This window comes from Hylobates moloch, unplaced genomic scaffold (assembly GCF_009828535.3).
Source record: "Hylobates moloch isolate HMO894 unplaced genomic scaffold, HMol_V3 SCAFFOLD_10, whole genome shotgun sequence".
Taxonomy (NCBI): domain Eukaryota; kingdom Metazoa; phylum Chordata; class Mammalia; order Primates; family Hylobatidae; genus Hylobates; species Hylobates moloch.
The window spans coordinates 94,093,255-94,117,837 of record NW_026652285.1 but is presented as its reverse complement, the minus strand read 5'-3'; the positions used below and the strand labels follow the sequence as shown (position 1 = coordinate 94,117,837).

General features: G+C 46.2%; 1 protein-coding gene across 10 annotated transcripts in view; it reads left to right on the top strand.

Annotated features, from left to right (window-relative positions):
* The window catches only part of TTLL11 (tubulin tyrosine ligase like 11), a 272,492-nt gene that overhangs the window by 197,563 nt on the left and 50,346 nt on the right, over nucleotides 1-24,583 (top strand). For 9 of the 10 annotated variants that reach the window (XM_058446115.1, XM_032165042.2, XM_058446119.1 and 6 more), the window contains one exon: nucleotides 21,096-21,347. In XM_058446115.1, the coding sequence (XP_058302098.1) occupies nucleotides 21,096-21,347 (252 nt within the window). Of the gene's footprint in view, nucleotides 1-7,282; nucleotides 7,555-21,095; nucleotides 21,348-24,583 lie in introns of those variants that run through there. The other variant, XM_058446121.1, reaches the window with a different exon arrangement.

Genomic DNA, 24,583 nt, shown 5'->3' with positions numbered 1-24,583 from the left:
TTAGGGTCCAACATGTTCAACCAGAGAGAATTGAAATTGTGCACAAAGAAAAGAGAAGGTGAAATTCCTATGTGGCTGAGTGACTGTGAGCAAGTTAGACAACCTCTCTGAGCCTGTATCCTCAGGTGTAAAATGAGGGATCTGCACAGTTGGTCCTTGAAATCCCTGAAAGTTCTCAATTCCGTGACACGATGATTATAGATACAGTCAGTTCTGAGAAGAAAGTGAACTTGGACGTTTTCTGTGCTCAGTGAGCATGCTGCCAAAATGTGATGGATAAGACAGGAAAGGACAGGAATTTTTTCTGGGGCCGACACTTACCGGCTGGCCCCAGAGATGACAAATTATGGAAGGACTTCAGCTGGTGGCTTCTAAACAAAGGCAGCAGATCTTCCTAAATCGTTGTGATCCCGCTGTTGCATCAGAGGCTAGCATTGAACTGCTAGTGTTAAATGCCTGCCCTGTGCCAGGCATGGTGGCAGATGTTGTACCTATCGTATGTGATCTCTGATCCTCGGGCAACCCTGCAGAAGTGGCATTGCCATTGTTTCAGGCTGAAGCAGAGGAGACTCTCGAGGTTGCTCGTGTTTTTCAGTAGATACTTTCTGTGCAGCTGTGATGTGCTCAGTGAACAGCGCTGAGAATCCCAGTGTGAGCGAGGTCTTCCTGCCCTGGTGGAGCTGGCAGTTTAGAACAGCTAGAGATGAGTTCAAGGACGATTGTAACATAGCGTGAAAAGGGCTTCAAAAGGGGTTAAAAACAGGGTGTCATGGGAGCCTAGTGAAGGGGGCCCCACAAGCCAGCAGAAGGGTAGGGCAAGATGGAAGGAATGAAGTTCCAGGCAGAGGCCAGGTTCACGCAAAGGCTTAGGGTCTTTGTCTATCAGACAGCAGGAGGGCTTATGGGGCAGGGCAGTGTGGCTGGAGCTTAAATAGGACTGTGGTCTGAGATGGGGCCAGAGAGGGACCCAAAGTCAAGGGCTTGACCAGGCCAGAGAGTTTAGACTTCACTCTGTAGGCAGAGAAGAGCCAGTCATTCATGCATTCATGCACCCATTCATGCATTCATGCACCCAGGCAGTGTTTATTGAGCACTTACTCTGCACCAGGATGGAGTCAGAAGTGCACAAGACTGTCAACAATCCCGCCTTTGTGAACTGCCATTATTGATGGGAGGTGGAGGATGAGAGGACAGGAGATGGAAAATAAACAAAATAAATGAGTAAAATCTATACTGTGATGAGTGGTGATGAGTGCTATGGAGAAAATGAAGCAGGGAGAGCTCTGGAGGGCTGGAAAGAGTGTGGGCTGCACTTGTAAGCAGAGTGGTTGGGGGAGGCCTGCCTGAGAAGGGCACACTTGGACACACACTTGAAGGAAATGAGGGAGTGAGCCAGGGACAGGCTTGGGGTTTTGGCTACGACATGAAGGACACATTGAAAGCGGAGGTTGTGAGCCAGGAAACTGGTGAAGAGGCTGTTGAAGTTCGGGTGACCCATGATGAGGTGACAAGTGATGGCAGAGATGTGTGTGAACTGCAGTGACAGGAGGGATAGGACTTGGCTAGCTTGATGCTTGTGAGGGGAGGGAGAATGAATCTCTTCTCTCTGGTTTCTGGCCCAGACACTGGATGGATGGGGACTCCCTCCTCTGTGTCAGGAACAAAGCTGGAGGTTCAGAATTGGGGTAGAAAAATGACTAACTGAAAAGCAACTTGCCTATGTACACCTTGTTCATAGCAGCATTATTCACAATGTCCATGAATGAATGAATGAATAAACAGCCTCAGCCTTTAAAAGGAAGGATATTCTGACACATGCTACAGCATGGATGAACCCTTAGGACATTATGCTAAGTGAAATAAGCCAGATATGCAGGACAAACACTAAACGATTCCACTTTCCTCCCCGGCACCACCCCCCGCCCCGCCCAAGATGGAGTCTTGCTCTGTTGCCCAGGCTGGAGTGCAGTGGTGCGATCTTGGCTCACTGCAACCTCCGCCTCCTGAGTTTAAGCGATTCTCCTGCCTCAGCCTCCGGAGTAGCTGGAATTACAGGCAAACGCCCGCAAGCCCTGCTGATTTTTGTATTTTTAGTAGAGACGGGGTTTCACCATGTTGGCCAGGCTGGTCTCAAACTCCTGACCTTGTGATCCACCCATCTCGGCCTCCCAAGGTGCTGGGATTACAGGTGTGAGCCACTGCATCTGGCCATGATTCCACTTGTATCAGGCACCTAGAGTAGTCAAATTCATAGAGTCAGAAAGTAGAGTGGTGGTTGCTGGGGGTGATGTGGGGGAGTCGAGAGTTATTGTTTGATAGGGACAGAGTTTCAGGGGAGAACGATGAGAAAAGTTCTGGAGATGGAAGGTGACGATGGCTGCACAGCAATGAACGTACATCATGCTACTGAATTACACACTTAAAATAATTAAAATGGTAAATTGTATATTATATATATTTTTCCAAAAATTAAAAAAGTATTCCAAGTAATTTGCCCAAAATCACATAGTGAGCAAATCCAGCCCAACTCCAGAGCTCCTCGTGCACCTCCAGCCTCTTATTCTGAGCTCTCTCTGTCTCTCACTATTCCCTCCCTGTCTTCTAGGCTGGCTTTGATTACTTGGTAAAATTATTTCACTTCTCTGGGCCTATTTTTCCCCATCTGTAAAGTAGAGATACCTCATAGGGTTGTTGTGAGAATTAAATGAATCCACGCACCTAACATGCCTGCCACAGAGTAAACTCACGATGTATTAGTTATTATTACTATTCTAATGTCAGAACAACCCAATCCAGGTAAAACAGCACAGACCTGGACTAAAATCCACGCTCTAGCACTTCGGAGCTATGTGTCCTTGGGCAAAGCACTGAACCAGCTTAAGCCTCAGTTTCTACCTATTATCAAGCGCTATCTGGGCTGATAGTTCCTGCCTGGCAGGGCTGAGAGCAGGACTAAATTGGACCTGTGTCCGAGGCCCCCAGTCCAGTGCCTGCGTGTCAGCCACAACCTCCAGTCCATAGCGGCTGTTACTGTGTGGACACAGGATCACAGTTATGTAAGAAAAAATTCACATAGTGACCTGACATCTTTTTCTACTTCCATGCCATTTAATAGGCAGAAATAGCACCTCCCTGCTCATAGTTGAGGTATTTGAAGATCCTGAAGCCATACCTTTGTGCAGGCTTCAGTAATGTGTCTGTGTCTGATTTATTCGTTTTACAAAGGGGACTGATTCAGCCAAGTCTAAGTAACATTGACTGATTCCCTGCTCCGGGCCTGGCCCCATGCTTTTGCTGGAGAGTCAGAAATGAGTCAGACACAGCCCCTGTCTGCAAAGAGCTGATACTGGCCCAAAGAAGAGCCAAGGACATCGTCCCAGCAAACTGCACTAGGAGTGCAGAAACCCGGGTTCTTTCTTGAGCCCTAAAACCTAAGTGCCAGGACACCTTGAACAAGCCACACCTCCCATCTCCAGAACTTGTCTACATGCAGAATGAGGACGTTGAGCTTGCTGGTCTCTATGGCTTGAAGCTATTTCCTCTTCACATGTGTTGACTCCTTTGCCCAGTGCTCTCTGGGAGCAGTCTGCAGGGCACAGGATAATTAGGGGAGGTTATACCAGAGCCACTGCCTTCTGAGCTATAAAGACTTGGCGTTGGGACCTTCTCGGACAGCCAGGGTGGGCTTAACCCTGTGGCATCCTGGGATCCCAGCAGCGGTCTGGTGAGGAAGGGGAGGGGGATAGAGCCAGGAACTGGAGAGGGGACCTGGGCCAAGGCTGCAGGCCAGTGTCCCACCTGGATGAGCAAAGAGGTATTGAGAGTGGAGGCTCCAATAGCCAGGGCAGCTTCGGGCTAACTGGGCTCCCGGGGCCAGGAAGCTGACTCACTCCAGACCCCTACTGGGTGCTGGGGCTGCCTGGGGGCCCCCAAGCAGTTCAGGCCTGACTCCCAAGCAGCACACCAGACACCAGATGTATTCCAGACTTGATCTGTGTGCCGAGGGAAGGAGCTCACATCCCACTCCCCCACTGGGAGGAAGGACGGGGGACAGCTTGCTGCGGGGGAGGCACTTTCTTCATGGGGGATCTTGAAGCATTTGCTTCATTGGCCCAAGTTTCCCCTCGCCTGTGGGAAAGTGTCCCAGCTCTCCTTGCTGTGGTCGGCCTTCTGGCCGTCTCTCTATCTCATGCCAAGGCATAGTCTGCTCATCTCACGCGGGACACCGCACTAGTGCTTTCTTATCTCAGGCCGGAATTGAGTCGAAGCCGGCAGAGCTGAGCTGAGATCCTGGGATCATTGGTATGTGTACTGGCATCGCGATTCCTAGTCAAACTCTCAGTAGCCAACCCAAGTCGATTAACGTGGGGAAGAGAAATTGCAGGTTATCATTCAACCACCACCGCCATCCATATGCATGAAGCCTGGGGACCTGACTCCCTTGCAGAATGAAGCATAACCTTTAGAGGTACCAATTTCAGAGAAATCACCACCGCTACCTCCATCCACTCTCACCGCCTACCTGCAAGCCAGAATGAGTGTTGCTTTAGCTCTGTGGCAGCAAAGGAAGCTGCTTGGGCTGCCCACATGCCATATATGTTCTCAAAGAGTTTGATGGGCTTCTGCCACTTAAGAAATTGGTCACATTTAGAGATATTCAGCTTCAGTGAACATGTCATGGCTGTATATAGGAAAAACATACTATTATCTCTAGAGCTTGCCTGAAACAATAGGCTTGTTCCTGAAACAGATGTTTTGTGAAACCCACCATGACAGGCTCATCATCTTGGGCTGGAGATGGGCCAGTACTTAGTTACCAGCCTCGCAAGGACACCAACATCTCTGCTGGCTGCCCGTTCATCCCACACAGCTGGGCTCAGAGGGAGATACTCTCTGTGGCTCCTCCTTCTGGCTCATGGGTTCTGAAGTTAAACATTTTACAAGCTTGAGAATGTAGACAGAGGCAGTCAGCCAGGTGTGCCTTGGGAAAGAAGTTTCCAGGATATTGACTGAGAATGTTTTAGTGCTGTTCAGCTAGCATCTATTGAGGGCCTACTGTGCACCAGGCACTATTCTAGTTGCTTCCAGTTACATGATCTCACAGTAACCCCCAAGGGTACCTAGGTTGGACATAAGGACACTGGACTCTTACATCAGTTTCCTAAAGCTGCCTAACAAGTTACCTCAAACTGTGTGACTTAGAATAACAGAAATGTCTTCTTTCACAGTGCTGGAGGCCAGAAGTCTGAGGGCAGGGTGTCTGCAGGGCCATGCCCCCTCCAAAGCTCTAGAGGAGAATCCTTCCTTGCCTCTTCCAGCATTTGGTAGCTCTTGGCCAGGTAGCATGACTCCAGCCTCTGCCCTCAGCTTCCCATGGCCTTCTCCTCTGTGTATGTCTGCATCAAATCTCCCTTTATCTCTCTCCTATAAGAACATCTGTCCCCAGATTTAGGGCTTTCTCTAAATCCAGAATGATCTTGGGATCCTTAATTATATCTGCAAAGACTCTTTTTTTCCAAAAAAGGTCACATTCACAGGTTTCAGGGGTTAGGACTTGGATATATCTTCTGGGAGACAGTGTTCAGCTCACTGCAGCCTTCCAGCTGTTACCTGATGGTTCCCCCAAAATCACATATGGAGAAAGGGTCTCAGTAGGCATGGAACCCAGGCTGGTCAGCTCCGAGCTAAGACACTCTATGGAGCTTTGATCGGGTGGCACTCATCAGGTGCTGCAAGGCAGGCCTTGGTGTCAGTGCTGAGATATAAACATGAAGTGATGGGCCCTGTTCTTAAGAAGGTTATAGGCTGGGCATGGTGGCTCATGCCTGTAATCCCAGCACTTTGGGAGTCCAAGGCAGAAGGTTTGCTTGAGCCCAGGAGTTAGAGGCCAGCCTGGCCAACATAAAGAAACTCTGTCTCTACTAAAGATACCAAAACTAGGCAGGAGTGGTGAACAATGCCTTTAGTCCCAGCTACTTGAGAGGCTAAGGCAAGAGGATTGTATGAGGCCAGGAGTTTGGGGCTGCCGTGAGCCATAATCACACCATTGCACTCTAGCATGTGCAACAGAGTGAAACCCTGTCTCAAAGAAAGAAAAGAAAGAAAGAAAGAAAAAGAGTTGTGGCTGGGTGGGAAGGAGCTATGCATATTGGTTCAGAGTGAGAGTTTTGAGTCCAGCCAATCCAGAATCATAAGCCAGCTTTGCCACTTCTAAGCTGGATGACCTTGGGCAAATTATGCCATTTTTCTGTGTCTCATAGGGAAACAGTCTCTGATGGAAACTGGGGATGATATGAAGAAGAATCCTAACCTCAAAGGGGTCGTGGTGAGAATCAAATGAGAGGATGTGCTTAGCACACAGGTGGCCAGGCAGCGAGAGCCCCAGCATCCTGACCCCACAGCCTTTGTGGTTAACCACTGTTCACTGCTTTCCACTTGCTAGGTTGCCCCAGAATATTTGAATCAGAGCCTCCAAATGGAAAACGGACAGTGGAAGACTTCTGTACAAGTCCCCAGAAACCAGGCTGAGGAAGAGGGAGAATCTGAAGCTGACTTCAGGGTTTTGAGCTTGGCTCACTGGGGGGACGAAGTTGCCAGTAACAACATGGAAATAGCAAGAAGCAGGTTCAAGGGGATGTATTATCTTCATCCTGGAACATTGGACTACTGAGATGCAAGTGGGCTATCTGGGTGGATTTTCTGGCAGGCGTTGGACTTCCAGAAAATGATTCGTCAAAGCTACACGAAGACTAAGAGTGTGGGAAATAATTGATCCCATCTGGGCAAATTCAAGTGTTTTCCTGGGTGAAGACTTCTGGGGGCAGAGAGCAAACTAGAAAACAGAAAACAGAAGTGGGTACTCATGGGTTTGTGGTCGCGCCATTCAGTTTTCTTGCCTGCAGAGTGGGTGCCTTGCTTTATTCTTCCCAAGCTGCTGTTGAGGCTGCATTAGGTCAGGAGTGGGAAATTGCCCTGTAGATTGTGCCCTGAGCTGTGGCGAGAGGCAGCAGACAGTAGCGTCAACCCCAGTCTCCCAAATGCTGAGCAGGACAGGAGAGGTACAAGTGAAGTGCCCCCTGTCTCTGTGTCATAGCTGAGAAATTAATAATTGTTCCCTCTTCTGGTTTGAACTGGCCTTTTGAATAGGCTCTAAATTTGTTCATAATCGCCAAAGAAACGACACAATGAAAACTGGAATTTCTCCATTCCCTGGCAAGGGGTGTGCATTTTTTGCAGTGTTTTTTTTTTTTTTTTTTTGTAAAAGCGGGTGTTTTTATACTTCTCTCCCGAGCATTGTGGAGCGGTTCTGCTGCCCCTCATCCCTGGACCACCACCTCCCACACACACCCCTTGCCCTCTCCCTCTCCCACGTGTGTGTTTGGCAGGACGGGGTAGGTCAGTGGATGTTGCCATGACAACTGAGAAAGAGACAGCTCTGACTTCAGCTCCGCGCTTGTTAGGAGGGAAACTAAAAGAGTCGCTTTTGTTTTCTTTCTTGGGGGCTGGGATGCCCACCACATTCCTGTTGGCATGGAAACCTTTGGCTCCCACCGGGTGAGTCGGTCAAGTGGGGTGATAATTGATTTGAATGGGTGTTGGGAGAGGCTACTGTGAAGAGGCAGGACCCGGTGGGTCTGGCCATTGTGTCGCCATAAACACACTGCTCCTTAGGGCTGTCCCTCTGGGAAGGGGAGGTGGATGGGGACGGCAGCCTCTAGACCCCAGTCTGTGCATCTGCAAATCTCTGGGATCTTTAAGCCATCTTGTGTCGAGGACCAGTGATGTGTCTGGCATTCTCCCAAGTTCTTTACATTTGGTATTCCACTTCGTGCTCACTAAAGCCGTGTGGGTTTGGTGCTGTCACCACTTTGCAAATGAGGAAACTGATGCTCAGTGAGGTTAAGTACCTTCCCCAAAGTCAGTCAGCCAGGAAGTGGCAGTGTCAGAGCTGAAGCCCAGGCCTGCGTGATTCATCTTCCCTGCAGCTCTCGCCCCTCTGCTGCCTGCCTTAACCTTGCGCTTGAACTTACACAGTCTCTCTAGAGTCTCCAGAGCCATCAGGGAGCCATCATCTAAAAAATGTACCTTGATAACTAAACATTTAGTACTTCTGTGAGAAACACCACTGCAAACTGTCTGGATGTCTGCTTGGGGAATTGTGCAGTGACAAGAGAAATTAAATACTTTAATGGATTTTGACAACAGCTCTATGTTCAGGGAATTCAAATTGCATAAAGTAAAAAGTTAGACTTTCTCTCTGGACCTGACTGCTAATAGGCATGCCTCATTTGTTAGTTGGATTTAAAAAAAAAAAAATCTAATCTTGATAGGACCAAAGTTCTTTGAGGAAAGAATGTAATGGGTCGAAGGAGGCCGCGAAGTCTTCCTGGAGGAGGTGGGGCTTGAGTTGACCCAACATCCCTGGCTACAGAGTTGGTACTCAGTAAATATATGTCAAAGGAGTCATATAACAGCTACCATTTCTTTTGTACTTACGATGTTCCAACCAGGGTGCCAGCCCCTTGTTTATACCACCCCATCAAGTCCCTCAACACCTCTGGAGAGTGGATTTTATCGTCCATCTCCATTTTACAGAAGAGAGCCAGAGGCTTAGTGTTGATGCCCGTTTCCTAAGGCCACACAATTGGTAAGGGGTGGAATCACAGTGACCGTTATTCTCATCACCATAAATTATTAATGTGGTATTTTTGCCCTAAAGATGGGTTTATAGACCCATAAGCTGAAAAATGACACCCAAAAGTCATCCTGCCCATTTTCTTGCCTTCAGGCAAAATTACTCCAAATTCTTCATGTTCTCTGTCTTAAAGAATACTTTACTTACACAGTCATGTATCAGCATGTCTTTTTTGTATCACCTATTAGATGTACAGTACTGCCAGAGGAACAAAAATGGATTCTATTTCTGGCAAACTCAGAGTCTATCAGGAAAAAGAAACCACAAACTTAAATGACTGTGATTTAAATTTAGAAAATGATAAATTCCACTATGAAGTACTGTGGGAATCAGGAAGAGAGTATTTCTGAGTGGGAAGGATCCAGGGAGGCTGTGGGCTGCTGTCTAGAGTGAGCTTGGAAGAATGAGCAGGATTTGGACCTGGCTGTCGTGAAGGGGTGGGCAGGACAGAGGCATCCCAGACACAGAGAGGTGGCACGAGGTACAGGCCATCGCGTTTGTGAATAAGATCGCCCAGGAAGACTGTGGGCAGGGAGCAGGTCAAGGACAGGGGCTTAGAGGACCACCTACTACTAAGGGTCCTAGAGGAGGGAAAACAGAGGATGGAAAAACACCACAGAGAGTGCATGGGTGCAGGAGCCAGGAAATGAGAGGTTCAGGAAGACAGTGGTCAGCTTCACTGAATGCTGTGAACAAGTAAGATTGGAGAAAGATTAAGAAGATCAGTGGCAATTAGGAGGTGCATGGTCACCCTTGAGAGAACAGTATGTGGGCAGTGGAGGCAGAAGCCAGTGTGCTCGTGCTGCGGCCAGGAGGGGACCATGCACATGGAAAGACTGCCTCTAGGTCACGCTCTGCCAGGCCAGGGCGCTGACTACAGTCTCCTAGGGGTGGACCAGCAGTGAGCCCCCTTGGCCTAGCCTCCCTGGAAGCCTAGGGTCTTAAGCATCAGACAGGTCCTGGTTACCAGTTGATACTATTTAGAAGGCACGTGACTTTGCGTGTTGTGTTTAACCTGAGCTTAGCTTTGTTTGTTCAGTCACAGCAGCTAACACTTACTGAGTGCTTGCCACATTCCAGGTATGGCTCTGAATGGATTAGCCCATTTAATTCACACAACAATGCTGGGACATAGGGAGAATTATCATCCCTATTATACAGATAAAGATGTCAAGGCACGAGCAGGATAAGAGACTTTTCAAAGATTACCAGCTAGTTGGGAACAGGAACAGGATTCCAACCCACGCATTCTGGCTCTGGAGGTGCATCTTAATATCTCCATCTTAAGGTCTCTGTGTGGTTTAACCAGGGTAATTAATGCCTGTTAGAGTCTCTGGCCCAAAGGAGGGGCTCACTAAGAGTGACTCCCTTTTTCCCCTGACCAAATACAAATGCAAGGTCAGGACACCCTTGTCTGAGAAAGGTCTGTGGGATCTGCCTCGTAAGGCCTCATTCACATCAGTGCAAATCCCATACAGAATGGCATTCAAAAATTGCTTTGGAAAGTGGGATACAAGTCATGAGCTCCTGGCATGATGCTGAGTGAAGCTGGTTTCGTGTTCAACACGTGTACTGCAGGAATTGACCGATGTGCCAGCGCACGTAAGTGGTGAGTGCCCTCAAGGCAAATCAGTTAGTGATGAGTGAAATTAACAAAGTGTGCAGATTTCATCTGCAATCTGAAGGGGGAGTATCTGACCTGGGATATGCCTACAGAATTACTGAATAAGGGTTCATCGGGTGCTCAGTGTATAGAAGAGAATTAGGATTACCATAGAAAATGAACTGGGTTTAGATGAAATTGAATGCCAAAAAGAAATTACAGTCTAGGCAAAGAATAACTTTTACACATGGCTTCCCCCAACTTATTGTCTGTATTCACGTAGCCCTCTACTTTGGTGCAGAACTGTGTTTAAACACTAAAATGCTTTGTGTTGCAGATAGGCACTGAGTATGTAATTAAAAGGATCCCTTCATTAGCAGAGCTGTACAATGAAAGCTCAAGTTGGCCTTTTCTGCTAATTTTGGAGGTGGTAAAACAGAGGCTAATACAACCACTGATTATAATTGTCATATAGACAGTCTCTTGCTGTTGCCATTAGGAAATTTTTGTTCTCCCAGAGTAGAGACAGGCTTTTCCCAGGGACTGTGAGAGAACAAGAGGAAAAAACGATTCATGCTGGCAACCAGAAGTAGAGGGGTGTGGAAATACAGGGGTAGTGCAGGGGTTTAACATGTGGGCTGTGGAGACACACCACCCAGGTTCCAATCCCAGCCTCCTCGCTTAGGCCACTGACTTAACTTTCCCACGCTTCAGGGTCCTCAGGTGTAAACTCCTGTTAGTAACTGTGACTAATTGGATTGTTGTGAGAGTTCACTGAAATAATGACTGTATTCATTGTCAGATATTTTTAAGCACCTACTGTGTACTGTGCTGGGGCTGTAGATATAGTCATAAACCAGGCAGTAATGGTGCCTGCCCTTCTGGGAACTTTCCTTCTGGAAAAGAAATAGGCGTTAAGCAGACAATTACGCAAATAGCCGTTGGAGTGTGATAACTACTCTGAAAAAAAAATAATGCATACTGTGGGCTTAGCATTGTGCAAGATGCAGACTGAGTTCTCAATAAATTTCTTGATGATGATGATGATGAAATACTAAGTCAGGGAGGTTATAGAGAAAGGAATGGTTGATTCTATCTCCAGAAGCCATGGAAAGCATTTTGGGAAAGGTGAGAGAGAATCTTAAATTTGAAAGATGGGTGTTTTTCTAGTGGATCATTTATAAAACGGAGGGATGTGGATACGGAGGATGAGGGAGGCAGCAACCAGGCCATGCAGACCTGGAATGCTCTCTCAGGCCTGGGGACCTTGTTCACCATGCCTTGGGCAGTTGGTGCAGGCAGGGCTTATACTTTGAAAAATCTTTCTCTGGGTTCCAGAGAAAAGCTAAGCACCAGCCAATTCACCTACGGAAAAGCAGTGGCCAACTATTCAGTAGCTTTAAAGGGGACTCTGAAGTCCTTCAGGCAACAGGCATTCTCCTCCCTTTCTGCCAAGGTGGCTAGGAGAGTCTGAGCTTTTCATTCAGAATTTTGGCCACTCTGGCATTTATGCTCAATAGCTGTGTCATTTTTTTCTTCTTTTTCTTTCTTTTTTCTTTTCTTTTTCTTTTTTTAAACACAGGGTCTTGCTCCATCTCCCAGGCTGGAGTGCAGTGGCACAGCTCACGGCTCACTGCAGCCTTGTTTCCCGGATTCAAGCGATCCTCCCACCTCAGCCTCCCAAGTAGTTAGGACCACAGGTGCGTACCACCAGAGCTGACTTATTTTTAATTTTTTGTAGAAGTGGGGTTTTGTTATGTTGCCCAAGCTGGTCTAGATTCAGGGCTTCAAGCAGTTCTCCCACCTCAGCCTCCCAAAGTGCTAGGATTACAGGCATGAGCCACTTAACTCTCCCTTCTTCTTCATCTTTTTTATCTCAAAGGCTCTGGATGAGAAGTCCGGGGGCCTTAGCTTGCCTTTGCCACCCCTGTGTGATGCCTCACCTCAAGCCAGTGACTTGGCCCCACTCCCTATGTATTTCAGAAGGAAAATGACACACGGTCATTGCTAGTGCCCCTTCTAACTCAAAATCTGACTTTTTCTGTACCTGGGCAGCAGCAAAGTTCTCTCTCACGCGTTACTTCATCCTCAATAGAGAAGGAGGGTGTCAGAGCAGGTGCAGTGAACTCCCCAGCCAGGCCTGAGAAAATGAGGCACACGTGGAGGGTTTGTTAGGTGGTCCTGGACAGCCTGGAATGAGAGTTTCCCAAGAAGGAGCAGCGGAGGAGCAGAAAGTCAATCTAGTGTTTGGTTACATGGGGTGGAGAGTGAGGCAGAAACCCCATATTCTCCTGAGGTCCTAGGGGTGAATACCAGTCTCTCCCACTGAGGGCTGGTGACTAGACAGTGGGCCCCTTGAGATGATGACACTCGTGAGAGAAAGACGTCGGTGGTTATAATCCAAGTGGCAAACAGGTATTGAGGTGCTGTGTCCATCTTCTCTGCTAATCCTAACATCAGTCCTATAGGTTAGGTGCCATTATTATTCCTGTTTTATATTAGAGGAAACTAAAGCTTTGAGATTATATGACTTGCCCAAGGTCACACAGCTTGTGAGTGGCAGAGCTGGGATTTCAACCATGCCCTGATCTGCCTGCAAAGCCTAAACTCCAGACCCCCTGCACCACCAGCCCCACAGCCCAGGGAGGAGGAGCCGACTGGAACACCCCTCCTTGGCCTGTGTGCACAAAATGTTTCATTGCCTCTGACCATGCTGCAGGCCCAGCGGGCAAGAGGGACGATGGTGAAGACACACGCTCCATGCTCAGGGCCGGCAGGGCAGAGAGCCCTGTTGGAAAAGAAGCTTATTGGGAGGTCTTTGTAAAATGAGCTGTCAGCTTCTTCATCCGTAAAATGAGAGGGCCGGGCCCAGTGACCCCAAAAGGCCTTTTCAGCTCTGAAATAGCATGAGTTCTGGGTCTGTGGGAGCCAGGGCATTAGAGTAAGTCCTTATGCTTGTCCTTCAGTTAATGCGTTGCCTGGCCCTGCAGGAAAATGCTCCTGCAGCAACCCCAGGCCTGGCAGCTCTGGGAATCCATCCCCAGGCAGGGAGAGACCTAGTCTGCTGTTGTCGCCATGGGGTCCTTTGTTAATCATATAGTCGACAAACATTACATGTCAGCAATTCGTGGGAGCCCGGAATGTAAAGTAACAGATTGACTTGTTTGGCAAACAAAACGAAGCAGCCAGATGAGCACTGGTACCCTCCAGAGAAGTCACACTGAGGACAGTTACAAGCCCCCCAAGCAGATTCATCTTGATGCTTTGTGGAAAGCCTGTTTTGAGTCCTAAACAATGTGGCCGTTTTGTGCTGGGCGTAGGCTCCATCCTCCTGCTTTAGCCTCACCTCACCCCATAGAGCCAGAGACTTCTCTCCATTGCAAGGGAGGGGAAAATGAGTTCGGTGAAGTTGTATAACTACATCAAGTGAGCATGATGGCGTGAAAAGCGCCTGGACTTTGAGGTCAAAGCTGAGCCACCTTAGGAAAGTAGGTTAACCTCTCTGAAGCTCACTTTTCTCATCAGTGAAATGGGACCATTCGTAATACCTAATTCATAGGATTCTTGCTAGGGTCAAAGGAGATGTTACAAATAACCAGCCTGACTCTCGAGGTCCTCAGTCAGTGCCTGCCAGCTCCCCGTGTATGGAGGCCGCATGATGCAGTGGTTAGAAACAAGGATGCTGGAGCCCGCCTGTCTGGGTTTCTGTCTCAGGTTCAAAACATATTGGTTCATATCCTTGTACCTTGGTTTCCTCATCTGTAAAATGGGGATCATATTAATAATAACACTTGCTTCACAGGATTTTATCAAGATTAAATTTCTTTTAATTGCAGTTCCTGGCACATAGTATGTGCAATTAATATCATCGCCATTGTGTTTTGTTGTATTTTGATGTTTTGTTGCTGTTGATGATATGTTACGGAGGAAAGTGATCAAGCGAGGTGGAAGTGGCCTGGCCAGGGTTTGTGGGGAGGAAGGGTCATTGCGTGAAGGGGAATAGGTGGGAATAGGTGGGAATAGGCTCAACGTGGGTCTAGGTCTTAGAGGGACTTGGATGGCAGACAGAGCTCTCTTGTTAAGTCCTTTCCTTGTCACTGTGGAAGCCCACGCCTCACCTGTTTTAGAGTCTATCACCTTCCCTTCAAGTCGCCTAGCATCACCCATCAGGCAAATGGAGCCTCTGTGATAGCAGAGATTTATCAAGCAACAGAGCTGGGCTATACAGTAAAGTTTATTTTTGGTGACTTCATCCTCCAGTTCTTTAAATTAGCTGCAGGGCTAATTTAAGGGACTTCTTTGGTGCATGGTTAGCATTTTCTGCAGGAATGCCAACATGATACATGTGTGTTTGGAATCTGCTAGTGACTGAGGGGACTCGCCTTGGCTGAACAGCAGGGAAGGGGACCTGTTTATGTCCCTTTGCCATGTGGCACCACTGCCACAAGGCTGTCCTGCCAAGCCGTGGGGCTGCCTGGGAACATGATCCAGGGTGTTCTCTCCCCTTTTGTCCCACATGTTCAAGCAGTAATTGCTAAATCTGTGTGTCTAAAGCTCCCTGTCTCTATGCCCATTACAACTGCCCTAGTTTAGGTCTCATTTTCTTTCACCTAGGCCAGTGATTCTTAGACCTTAGCCTGTATCAGAATCACCTGCAGGGCTTGCTAAAACAGATTGCCCAGCCCACTCAGAGTTTCTGAGTCAGTAGGTCTGGGGTGAGATCCAAGAATGTACATTACTAACAAGTTATCAGGAGGCACCGATGCTGCTGGGCTGGGGACCACACTTTCAGAACTGTTGACCTAGACCATTCCAGTAGCTTTCTAATACCATCCACCCTTCCCCTCTCAATTCAGAATACGTAGTGCTGGCAGATTTATTCGTTTCCAGCACGGTTTTAATCTTGCTATTCCTCTCCTCAAAATCTACCACATTCTTCTCATTCCCTACACTACTAAGTCCAAGCACCTTTCTCTCACATTCAGGGTCCTGTATGACCTAGACCCACGCTGGCTTGCTCATCATCACACTGCCAAGTCACTGTTTATATATGGGTCTTGTCTTCCCTCACTTGGTCACATGCTTCTGGGTGACAGGGACTGTGTCCACCTCACTCTTGTATCTGAGGCCTCTAGGGCATGTGAGTGCTTGGAACATGTTTCATGGATGAATAAATTATTGAAGGAATGTTTAACTAGAGATGGAAATTAACTCGAGCAACTTCTCAGCAACTAGAATTTGACCTTGCTGGATCTACTCCTCTACTTTGTTAATTTCTGGAACTATATACCACTTATACATAAGAAGAAAAGTCTCTGATTTGATTTAAATCAAATTATCACAAAAGCTATATAGTGAACTAAGCATGGGGTATGACATGAGACAGTCCCAAGTGTAAATCCTGATTTCACTACTGACTAGGTGAGCTTGGGAAAGTACTCAGCCTCTCTGGGCCTGTTTCCTAATCTGTAAAATGGGAATCATTTCCACCTACATTGTAGAATTGTTATGAGAAACAAATGAAGTAATATAGGTAAGTGGCTTGGAGCAATGTTTGACATGTAGTAGTATTTACCTTGATAAATGGTGATTTTTAACAGTTAACTTTCCAGGCAAAATAGAGATATGTGGTTTTTCACAAGTTTCAATGAAAAAGAATTCCATTTTATTTGAAAAATGCTAACAGATAAAACATTCCAGAACTCTTTCACCTATTTTAATGAATCAAGGATATACCAAATTCAATTTTTTAAAAAAATTATCCCAAAGGACTAGTCAGCTTGATTTATATTTTCTTTACCAGTCACTTTTATTTCATAAGCCCGACATTTCCATTAAAATGCTATTAAGTAAAAACAGGATCTTACATATTTGTGATGGCTTGGATCTCAACGTGATCATTGGAATTATCTCCAGCAAAGATACCATTTCTCATTGTTTCATTTCCTCTTACATATCAGCTATATCTTTAGTGCCTTCTTTCAGCTGAGTAAAACCACCTCCCTCTGAATTTGTGGTTGAGTCCGTGAAAATGATATCTCTGGCTTTGAAGACTCTTTTCATCATGAGGTTATTAATTGGGATTCAGGAAGGATGGGACATGGTAGTCATCCACTAAATACAGCAACCCTTGAAAGAAATTTGAAAGGCTGTCGCTAGAAGAAAAAACAGACTCATTCTGCAAGACTCTGGAGGCAGGATGGGAGGCAGGAGTTGGACCCTGGAGAAAGACATTTGCTGGTTACCATTGGGAACACCTTTCCACTCTAAGGCGTCCCAGAGGTGGTGGGGTTCCCATCACCAGGGCAACCCCAGCTAAGCCCGCGACCCTGGATGATGTGCTGATCAAATGACCTTATCTCTCTGGATTTAAATTTCTTCTCTAGAATCATTTTAAAAATGTTCTGTAACTAGATAGTGGTGACAGTTACACAAAAATGTGAATGCCTGAAACACCACTGAATTGTCCACTTGAAAATGGTTAAAACGGTGAGCTTTATGTTCATTATACTATGATAAAATAATAAATGACATCGTTGGACAGAGTGATCTCCAAAGCCACCTATAGCTATAAGATTTTATGCTTCCTGGCTAACAAGGTGAATCCCCGTCTCTACCAAATATACAAAAAAGAAAAAAAAAAATTAGCCAGACATAGTGGCACATGCCTGTAGTTCCAGCTACTTGGGAGGCTGAGACAAGAGATTTGCTTGAACCTGGGAGGCAGAGGTTGCAGTGAGCCGAGATCACACCACTGCACTGCAGCCTGGGTGACAGAACAAGTCTCTGTCTCAAAAAAAAAAAAAAAAAAATTATGCCTCTGAGGGGGAGCACATCACTCAGGGGACTGATCACTGACTCTATTTAGTCAAATGACAGACCATGTGACACTAGATCTCTAACTGAGGGGGAATGGTTAATTAATACAGAATATTTCATGTCATGAGAAATTACACTGATGAAAACACTTAAACCATGGGAAGATACTTACAATGTAGGGTATAAAAAGAAGGATTTGGAATACATGTAATGTAATCCTAACTTTATAAATATAGATAAGAAATCAAAATGTTAATAATGTTGATCTCAGACTTGTAGGATTACAAATGATTTTGATTCCTTTATACATTTCTCAGAATGTCTACAAAGAACATGACTTACTATTATAATCTTTCAAAAAACTCTATAAAATAAAAAATCAATAATTTCACATAGGATTTGTAACCCACAATGTGAATTATGATGTATATTTGAATAATGGAGTGGTGGGTCGGGCGCAGAGGCTCATGCCTATAATCCCAGGATATTGGGAGGCTGGCCAAGGCAGGAGGATCGCTTGAGGCCAGGAGTTCAAGACTAGCCTGATCAATGTAGCAAGACCTTATCTCTACAAAAAAACTTAAAAATTATCCAGACTGACCAGGCACGGTGGCTCACACCTGTAATCCCAGCACTTTGGGAGGCTGAGGTGGGTGGATCACTTGAGGTCAGGAGTTAGAGACCAGCCTGGCCAACATGACAAAACCCCATCTCTACTAAAAATACAAAAATTAGCCAGGCGTGGTGGCACACACCTGTAATCCCAGCTACTCAGGAGGCTGAGACAAGAGAATCACTTGAACCCAGGAGGCAGAGGTTGCAGTGGCAGTGAGCCAAGATCACGCCACTGCACTCCAGTCTGGGTGACAGAGCAAGACTCTGTCTCCAAAAAAAAAAAAAAAAAAAGTCAGGCTAATGGTGGTGCACACCTGTAGTTCTAGCTACTCAAGAAGCTAAGGCAAGATTGTTTGAGTCCAGGTGCCTAGGCTGAACCTAGGCTACAGTGAGCTGTGGTTGTACCACTGCACTCCAGCCTGGATGACAGAGTGAGCCCCTATCTCTTAAAAAAAAAAAAAAAAAAAAAAAAAAAAAGAAAAGAAGAAGAAGGAGGACTGGGCATGGTAGCTCATGCCTGTAATCCCAGCACTTTGGAAGGCCGAGGCCAAGGCAGGTGGATTGCTTGAGGTCAGGAGTTCAAGACCAGCCTGACCAACATGGTGAAACCCCGTGTCTACTAAAAATATAAAAAAATTAGCTGGGCGTGGTGGCACACTCCTGTAATCCCAGCTACTCAGGAGGCTGAGGCAGGAGAATGGCTTGAAGCCAAAAAAAAAAAAAAAAAAAAAAAGGGAGAAGAAGAATTACGGTAGTAAAATAGAAAGAGCAGTGGATCAGTGGATTATAAGAATTGACTTATAATTGCAGTTCAGCTAGATGATACAGGTGCAACACCTTGCCAAGCCTCAAGTTTCTTCGTCTGGAACAGGGGCATAGTCATAACAGTCTACTGCACAGAGTGGAGTGAGGAGCAGATGACCGCCTAACTGTGGATGGTTCTGCCAACTGAGGAGTCCTCTGAGCTATTTTCGTTGTTATTGAGTGTATTCCAACTGTACATTTCCAAATCTTTCCTTGAATAAAAACTTACTGAGTGCTTATAAAGTCACTGATTGCCACTTACCGAGTAATTTAAGGGCTAATTTCTGGTAAGAGTGTCGCCTTTTTTCTCATCTTTCTTCCTATAACCTTAATGGGAAAACATTTCATTTCAACTGAAAAGCAACCACCTGATATTTACTGTCTTAAGTTCAAGGTGATGATGACAAAATCATTTTAGCGGAAGGAAAATTGCAGCCCTTTGGGCACATTCGCCTCTCCCAAGGAGTCAGGACTCTCCTCTTTGTGGGAGGGAGCATTTCTTTCCTTAAAACCCTCCACACTGTTGAAGTTGAAAAGAGATTTTTCCCTCATGATTCTCTGCTTCTGCCCTCTGCCTGTCCTTGCTTTGAGACCAGCATCAAGACCACTAAGGAGGAACCGGGAATAGGCCTTCTAGGACTTTTTATTCACACAAGGGAGTTTTTCCCAGAGGCTGGCTCCTTGGACTGGGATGAAGAGAGGACCGTTCGTATAGGGCTATCACGCATGTTGGTTTGCTGTTGAATTTAAACGCACTTACAGGTTACAAAGCATTATAACCTTGATATGTTAAGGCTTACGTTGCAAACTTTTTCAATTCAACGGATTCAATGAAACTTTCTCAAACACCAAGTATGTTTCAGGTCTTATAGAAATAGGAGTGAAGTTTCTATATGAAATAGATGTAGGCCTTCAATGAGCTCACAAAATGATGAGACAGACTGGCATGTAAACCAATGCAGTGCAGGCATGACAAAGCAAACAAGGAAGCAGGTCCAAGGAATGGGGATGAGGCATGAGAGAGAGGCACCTGTGTGGTCGAGAAGCCATCTCAGCTGGTTTTGAAAGTGGAACAGAAGTGTGCCACGGCCAGAGGAAAGCAGGCACAAAGACACCCAGATGGCCCAACCTGGGCACTGATGGTGTGCTTGCTTGGAAATGAAAGCACTGGGCATGAGGACATTTAATAAGGAGTAGAGAACAGGCCTTGGTACCATTAACAGCACCACGTCTCAGTACCACGAGGCGTCGTCCTAACTTTCTTGGATTAGTTAGTCAACCAGGCAGCATTTACTGACCATGTATAACGTGCTCAAGGTTCTGTCTCAGGAATGAACACAACAGGTGGGAGAGGGTTACACCTGGCCCCAGATCCCGACAGGATAGGACCCAGGAGCGGGAACTGAGCTGCAGTTGCAGAGAGGGCCTTTGAGTGTGGAAGGGAGCTGGGTGTCCAAGGAGCACGGAGTCTCCGGTTCCAGGGCAGGCCAGTGAGTGGGAGGTTGGGAGGAGCAGCGCTCAAGGCTTGGGCTGGAACAGTGTGCCTGGCTGGGGGAATGTTTGGAGATGAGGAGGCCCGGGAAGAACTCGGGAAGGGCCTCAAGTGCCAGAATGAGCAGTACAGACTCAAGAGTCCTCAGTGGTTTTAGCAAGTAAGTGACTCAGCCAGGTTGGCCTAAAAAAGAGGTGACTCAGGTGCCAGTTTGGAGGATGGATCTATGGACGGGCAAAGCCAGAGGCAGGAGGGCCTTTGCTACAGTCCAGGCAGGGGCAGAGAAGGGGTTGGCTTCAGGACTAAGGAGGCAGAACGAGCTGAGGAGGAGTCGACACTTATTCTATGCTTTCCTGTTGGGTAACTGGCAGATGACTGTGACATTCAAGGAGATGAGAGACATAGATTTGGGGCGGGGGGAATAATATGTAGGTCTAAGGTGAGAAGAACATTCTAAGCTAGAGGTGGATATTTAAGAGTTATTAGCTGCTAGTTTTCTTGAATATCAAAATAATTTCTGAATAAAATATCCAGACTAAGGAATCACTACTCTATAATCATTTTTTGTATGAATTCCAAATTTAAAAAAAAACAGTCAAGCCAGAAATATGATTGTTTCTGTTCCTAGAATTTGGTAGCTGATGCATCTTTGCAAATTGTTCGTTGAGCTGTGTTCTGGCTTCTTGCCAGTCCTCAATGAGATTTTCATATTTCTTAATTATTCAATTACTACCCATAAGTAAGAGTTTGAAATCAAACCCAGACTGCTACATAATAGAGTATTCCCTTGAATCATGAGTACAGTAAAGGAAGGTTTTCATACTGGGAAACCAGGATGGTGGAAGGAGGAAGGACACATTTCTAGCCGTGGCTCTGCCTTGGTTTCACGTCCTGGCTTGGCTATGTGGTAGCTGTGTGAGCTTGGGCAGGTCACTTCTCTGTGGTCAGTCTTGCTGTCTGTAAAATAAAAATATTGGTAATGCTGCCTCCCGAGGAGGTTGTAAATCTCAAGTAAAGGAGAAACTGAAAGGGAAAGTGTTATATCATTAATTCTTTGTGTGCTTCAGGTCTCAGCAGCTTGAAAAACCGTTCGCTGGAAAGGAAGATGCTTTGGACGGCGAGCTGACCAGTGCTCCGAACTGCAACGCCAACCCCGAAGCCCACCTGCCTTCCATTTGCCTCAAGCAGGTGTTCCCCAAGTACGCAAAACAGTTCAACTACCTGCGTCTGGTGGACAGGATGGCAAATTTGTTTATCCGGTTCCTGGGCATCAAGGGGACAATGAAGTTGGGGCCAACAGGCTTTCGTACCTTCATAAGGTCAGTGAGAACAGCCCCCTCTGGCTTGGGCTTTGGGCCGGGTGGAGTCCAGTCTCACATCTGGCTGGTGGGTCTCCCTGACTGCACTCGGGAGAATCTGTGGTGCTGGGTCAGTACCCCATTTGAGCTTGGATTAGCCTAGTGGCTGGCACATGGTAGACTCTCATTTGTTGAGTGAATTAATGAATATGATGGATGTGACAGCATTTGCAACCTTATGTTCATGATTAAAAAACAACTCTGTGCCTACCTTGAGCTGAGTCCTGAAAACGCATATTAATAATAGCCCCTTGGAGTCAGGCAGACCTTGCGCTTCTTAAACCAGTCTTCTCCCAGTGGTGCATGGCTGTGTGTTTGGCGTTCATGAAGCCACAACAGAGAAGCAAGGCACATCTTTCCAAAGTGTCAGTTTCAGGAGGGAAAAGTTAAATAATTTGGCTGATAAATATTTTACTACATTTGTTCTAATGTAAAAATAACATGGCTATATTATAGAGTATAATGCAAAATTTGCATGAATTTTCAAGATAAAACATGAGATAAGGAAATCATATCTTTCCTGCAGCCTGCAAAGTAAGCAATTGCCACTTGGTTTCCTGAGGTAACACATTAATTTCCCTCTATCCTGTGGGGGCACTTTGGGGCAATACAGCGGCATTTACTGGCTTCCAGGGCAAGTAACCTTAAGGCAAGTCAAAGAGCACCCCTAAACCTCAATAAGTCCATCCTGTAAAATGAGGATAAAGCTGCGTGTGCCCTACAATAGTGTGTGTCATATTAGTTGAGATTGCATAGAAACATCCAGCATATGGTAAGTGATCAATAAATGTCAGTTTATGCTTACAAGATTAAAAGAATTCTATGAAATTATATGTATATTTATATATAATTTATATAGATCTATATATAGTCCTACACAGAGTCTCGATCAAAGAAGGTTCCCACTAAGTATGTGTTAATCTAATAACTCCAGATCCCTTTAACAAATATGAACGGGTGACAACAGTGAATTATTCCTTAGCAATTAATTGTATCCTGTACACCTCAAGGAGTATGTCTGCTAGCACTCAATATTGCTGTTGTTTTTCCCATCACTGATTTTGATATTTTTGTCTTGCACCTCAAAGTCACGCTTTTCACAGCTTTATTCACTAAAATAATTAGAAGTCTTGAGTGGGAAACCACTTTTGTCAAAGACTTGTCTCCAAAGAAGTTTTATAAATTCTAACTCTAGCCCTCTGCTATTCCTGACACGATGGTACACAGAAGTATTGGCCTAAATTTTGCCGTTTCAGTACACCTGAAGTAGTATTTTTGCATGGTGACTTTGAGAAGGGCTTTGTGTTAGTTTCAGGGGGTAGGGCAGGGTGGAGGAGGGAAGCCCAGCGGAAAGAGGACAGGCTTTGGGATTAGACCGGTCTGGCTTCAGAGCCAAGTACATTACGTCATAGCTGTGTGGCTTTGGGCAAATTCCTTATCTTCTCTGCACTCAGTTCTCTCATCTGCAAAATGGGAACAATCATCCCTGCCTTGCAGGATTGTTATGAGGTTGTGATGATATATCATAAAGCAGCTGGCCTGATGCCTAGTTCATAGGAGCTGCTTGTTCAGTGGGAGTCTTCTGATTATTATTTCCATCAGGCAGTGGGAATTTTCAAAAAAGTCAGTAGGCACATGTTATTATTTGCACTGAAAAGACTGCCTGACATGATACTCTCTGACTCATTTAGGAATTACATTTGGCTTTCAGTAATAGGTAACCATCTACGAATGGCTTAAATAGTAACTTTCTTTCATGTAACAGGAACTTTTGCGGTGGGGGTTCTAGAGCCGGTTAATGACTCCACAGGATGATCCGTGTTCCACTTTCTGTCTTTTTGCTCATCCATCCTAAGTGCATACTTCCACTTCAGTGTTGTCTTATGGTCACAAGAGGGCTGCTCAAAATCCAGCCAACATGGTTGAGTTCCAGGCAGAAAGGGGAAGAAGGGGAGGAAGAAAAAAGGCCTCCACAGATGAATTAGATCTCTCTCAAAAGCTTTCCTGGAAGCTGCATTTAGTGACTTCCACTTCCATCTTACTGGCTACCACCGTCTGCATAGGAAGCTGGGAAATAGAATTATTCTAACGGTGCATAGTGCTATCCCATTATAGTGAAAAAGAGAAGGAAGAGAACAGATAGGTAGGCAGGCTCTGCCCCTTTGTGATTCCTGGACCTTGTAACATAAGGAAGCAGCTCAATGACAGAGGCCCCAGGTCATGAGGGCACTTAGGGCACTGTGGAAGTATTTGGGAGAATGATGAGATTGAGCAAGCTGGGGTGCTTCTGTCAGCATAAGACATCTGTGGGCACAGATCTCTGGAGCAAAGGCAGAAGCTTCCTTGGCCCTCCCCAGCCTTTGCACCATCACACAGAAGACTCAATTCAAGATCAGAGAACATGAAGGAATGGCTTGGCTTCATGTGGCTGACATCTTGGGAGTTGCAGGGAACCCTGGTCCTATGAGATCTGTTCTAGCTCAAAGTTATGCTATAAAGGATTATGTCTGGTTTAACCTAACAACTGTTCCTGAGCACCTGGTAGCCATGGGACATTCGAAGGCAAATAATGGGACCCTGCCTGCCCTCAAGGGACTGTCAGTCTAACAGATAGCATGCAGTGAACACATCATTAAATGCAATGTTTTGGTAGAGTCATAGGGCGGTAGCTCATGGACTCCCCAGCAGGGCGGCATTCAGAGTGCTACAAGTACAGAATGAGGGAAGCTTCCTTTGCCTGGTGGAATCAAGGCAGGCTCCCGAAAGGAGGCAGGGTTTGGACTGGTAAAAGCAGGATTTTTCCAGGCAGCAGGGAGAGCCTGAGAATGGATGGCATGTATAGCCCAAATTTAGAAGTTAGAAAGGTTTATCGTCTAGGCTAAATTGCTGGTAGAAACGGAAATACTTCCTTTTTACTCCTAATAAAGTCCTACTCAAACAGAAGAGAGAGGGGGAGATTAGAAAAATTACTTCTGGTAAAAATCACCATCTCACTTGCCTACAGGTTAGGCAGGAAGCATCAACTATCACAGAGGGCTGGGTAGACAAGGTTGGGGAGGGAGGGCCGGCTGTGGCAAGCTGGAGAGCACATCCCGTGTCTAAAGCAAGGCTGCTCCTGGGCTCATATCACCAGAGCTTTTGATTTTTCAATCCTAAATATCTATATAAAATCTCAATACACATCTACAAGTGTTGGC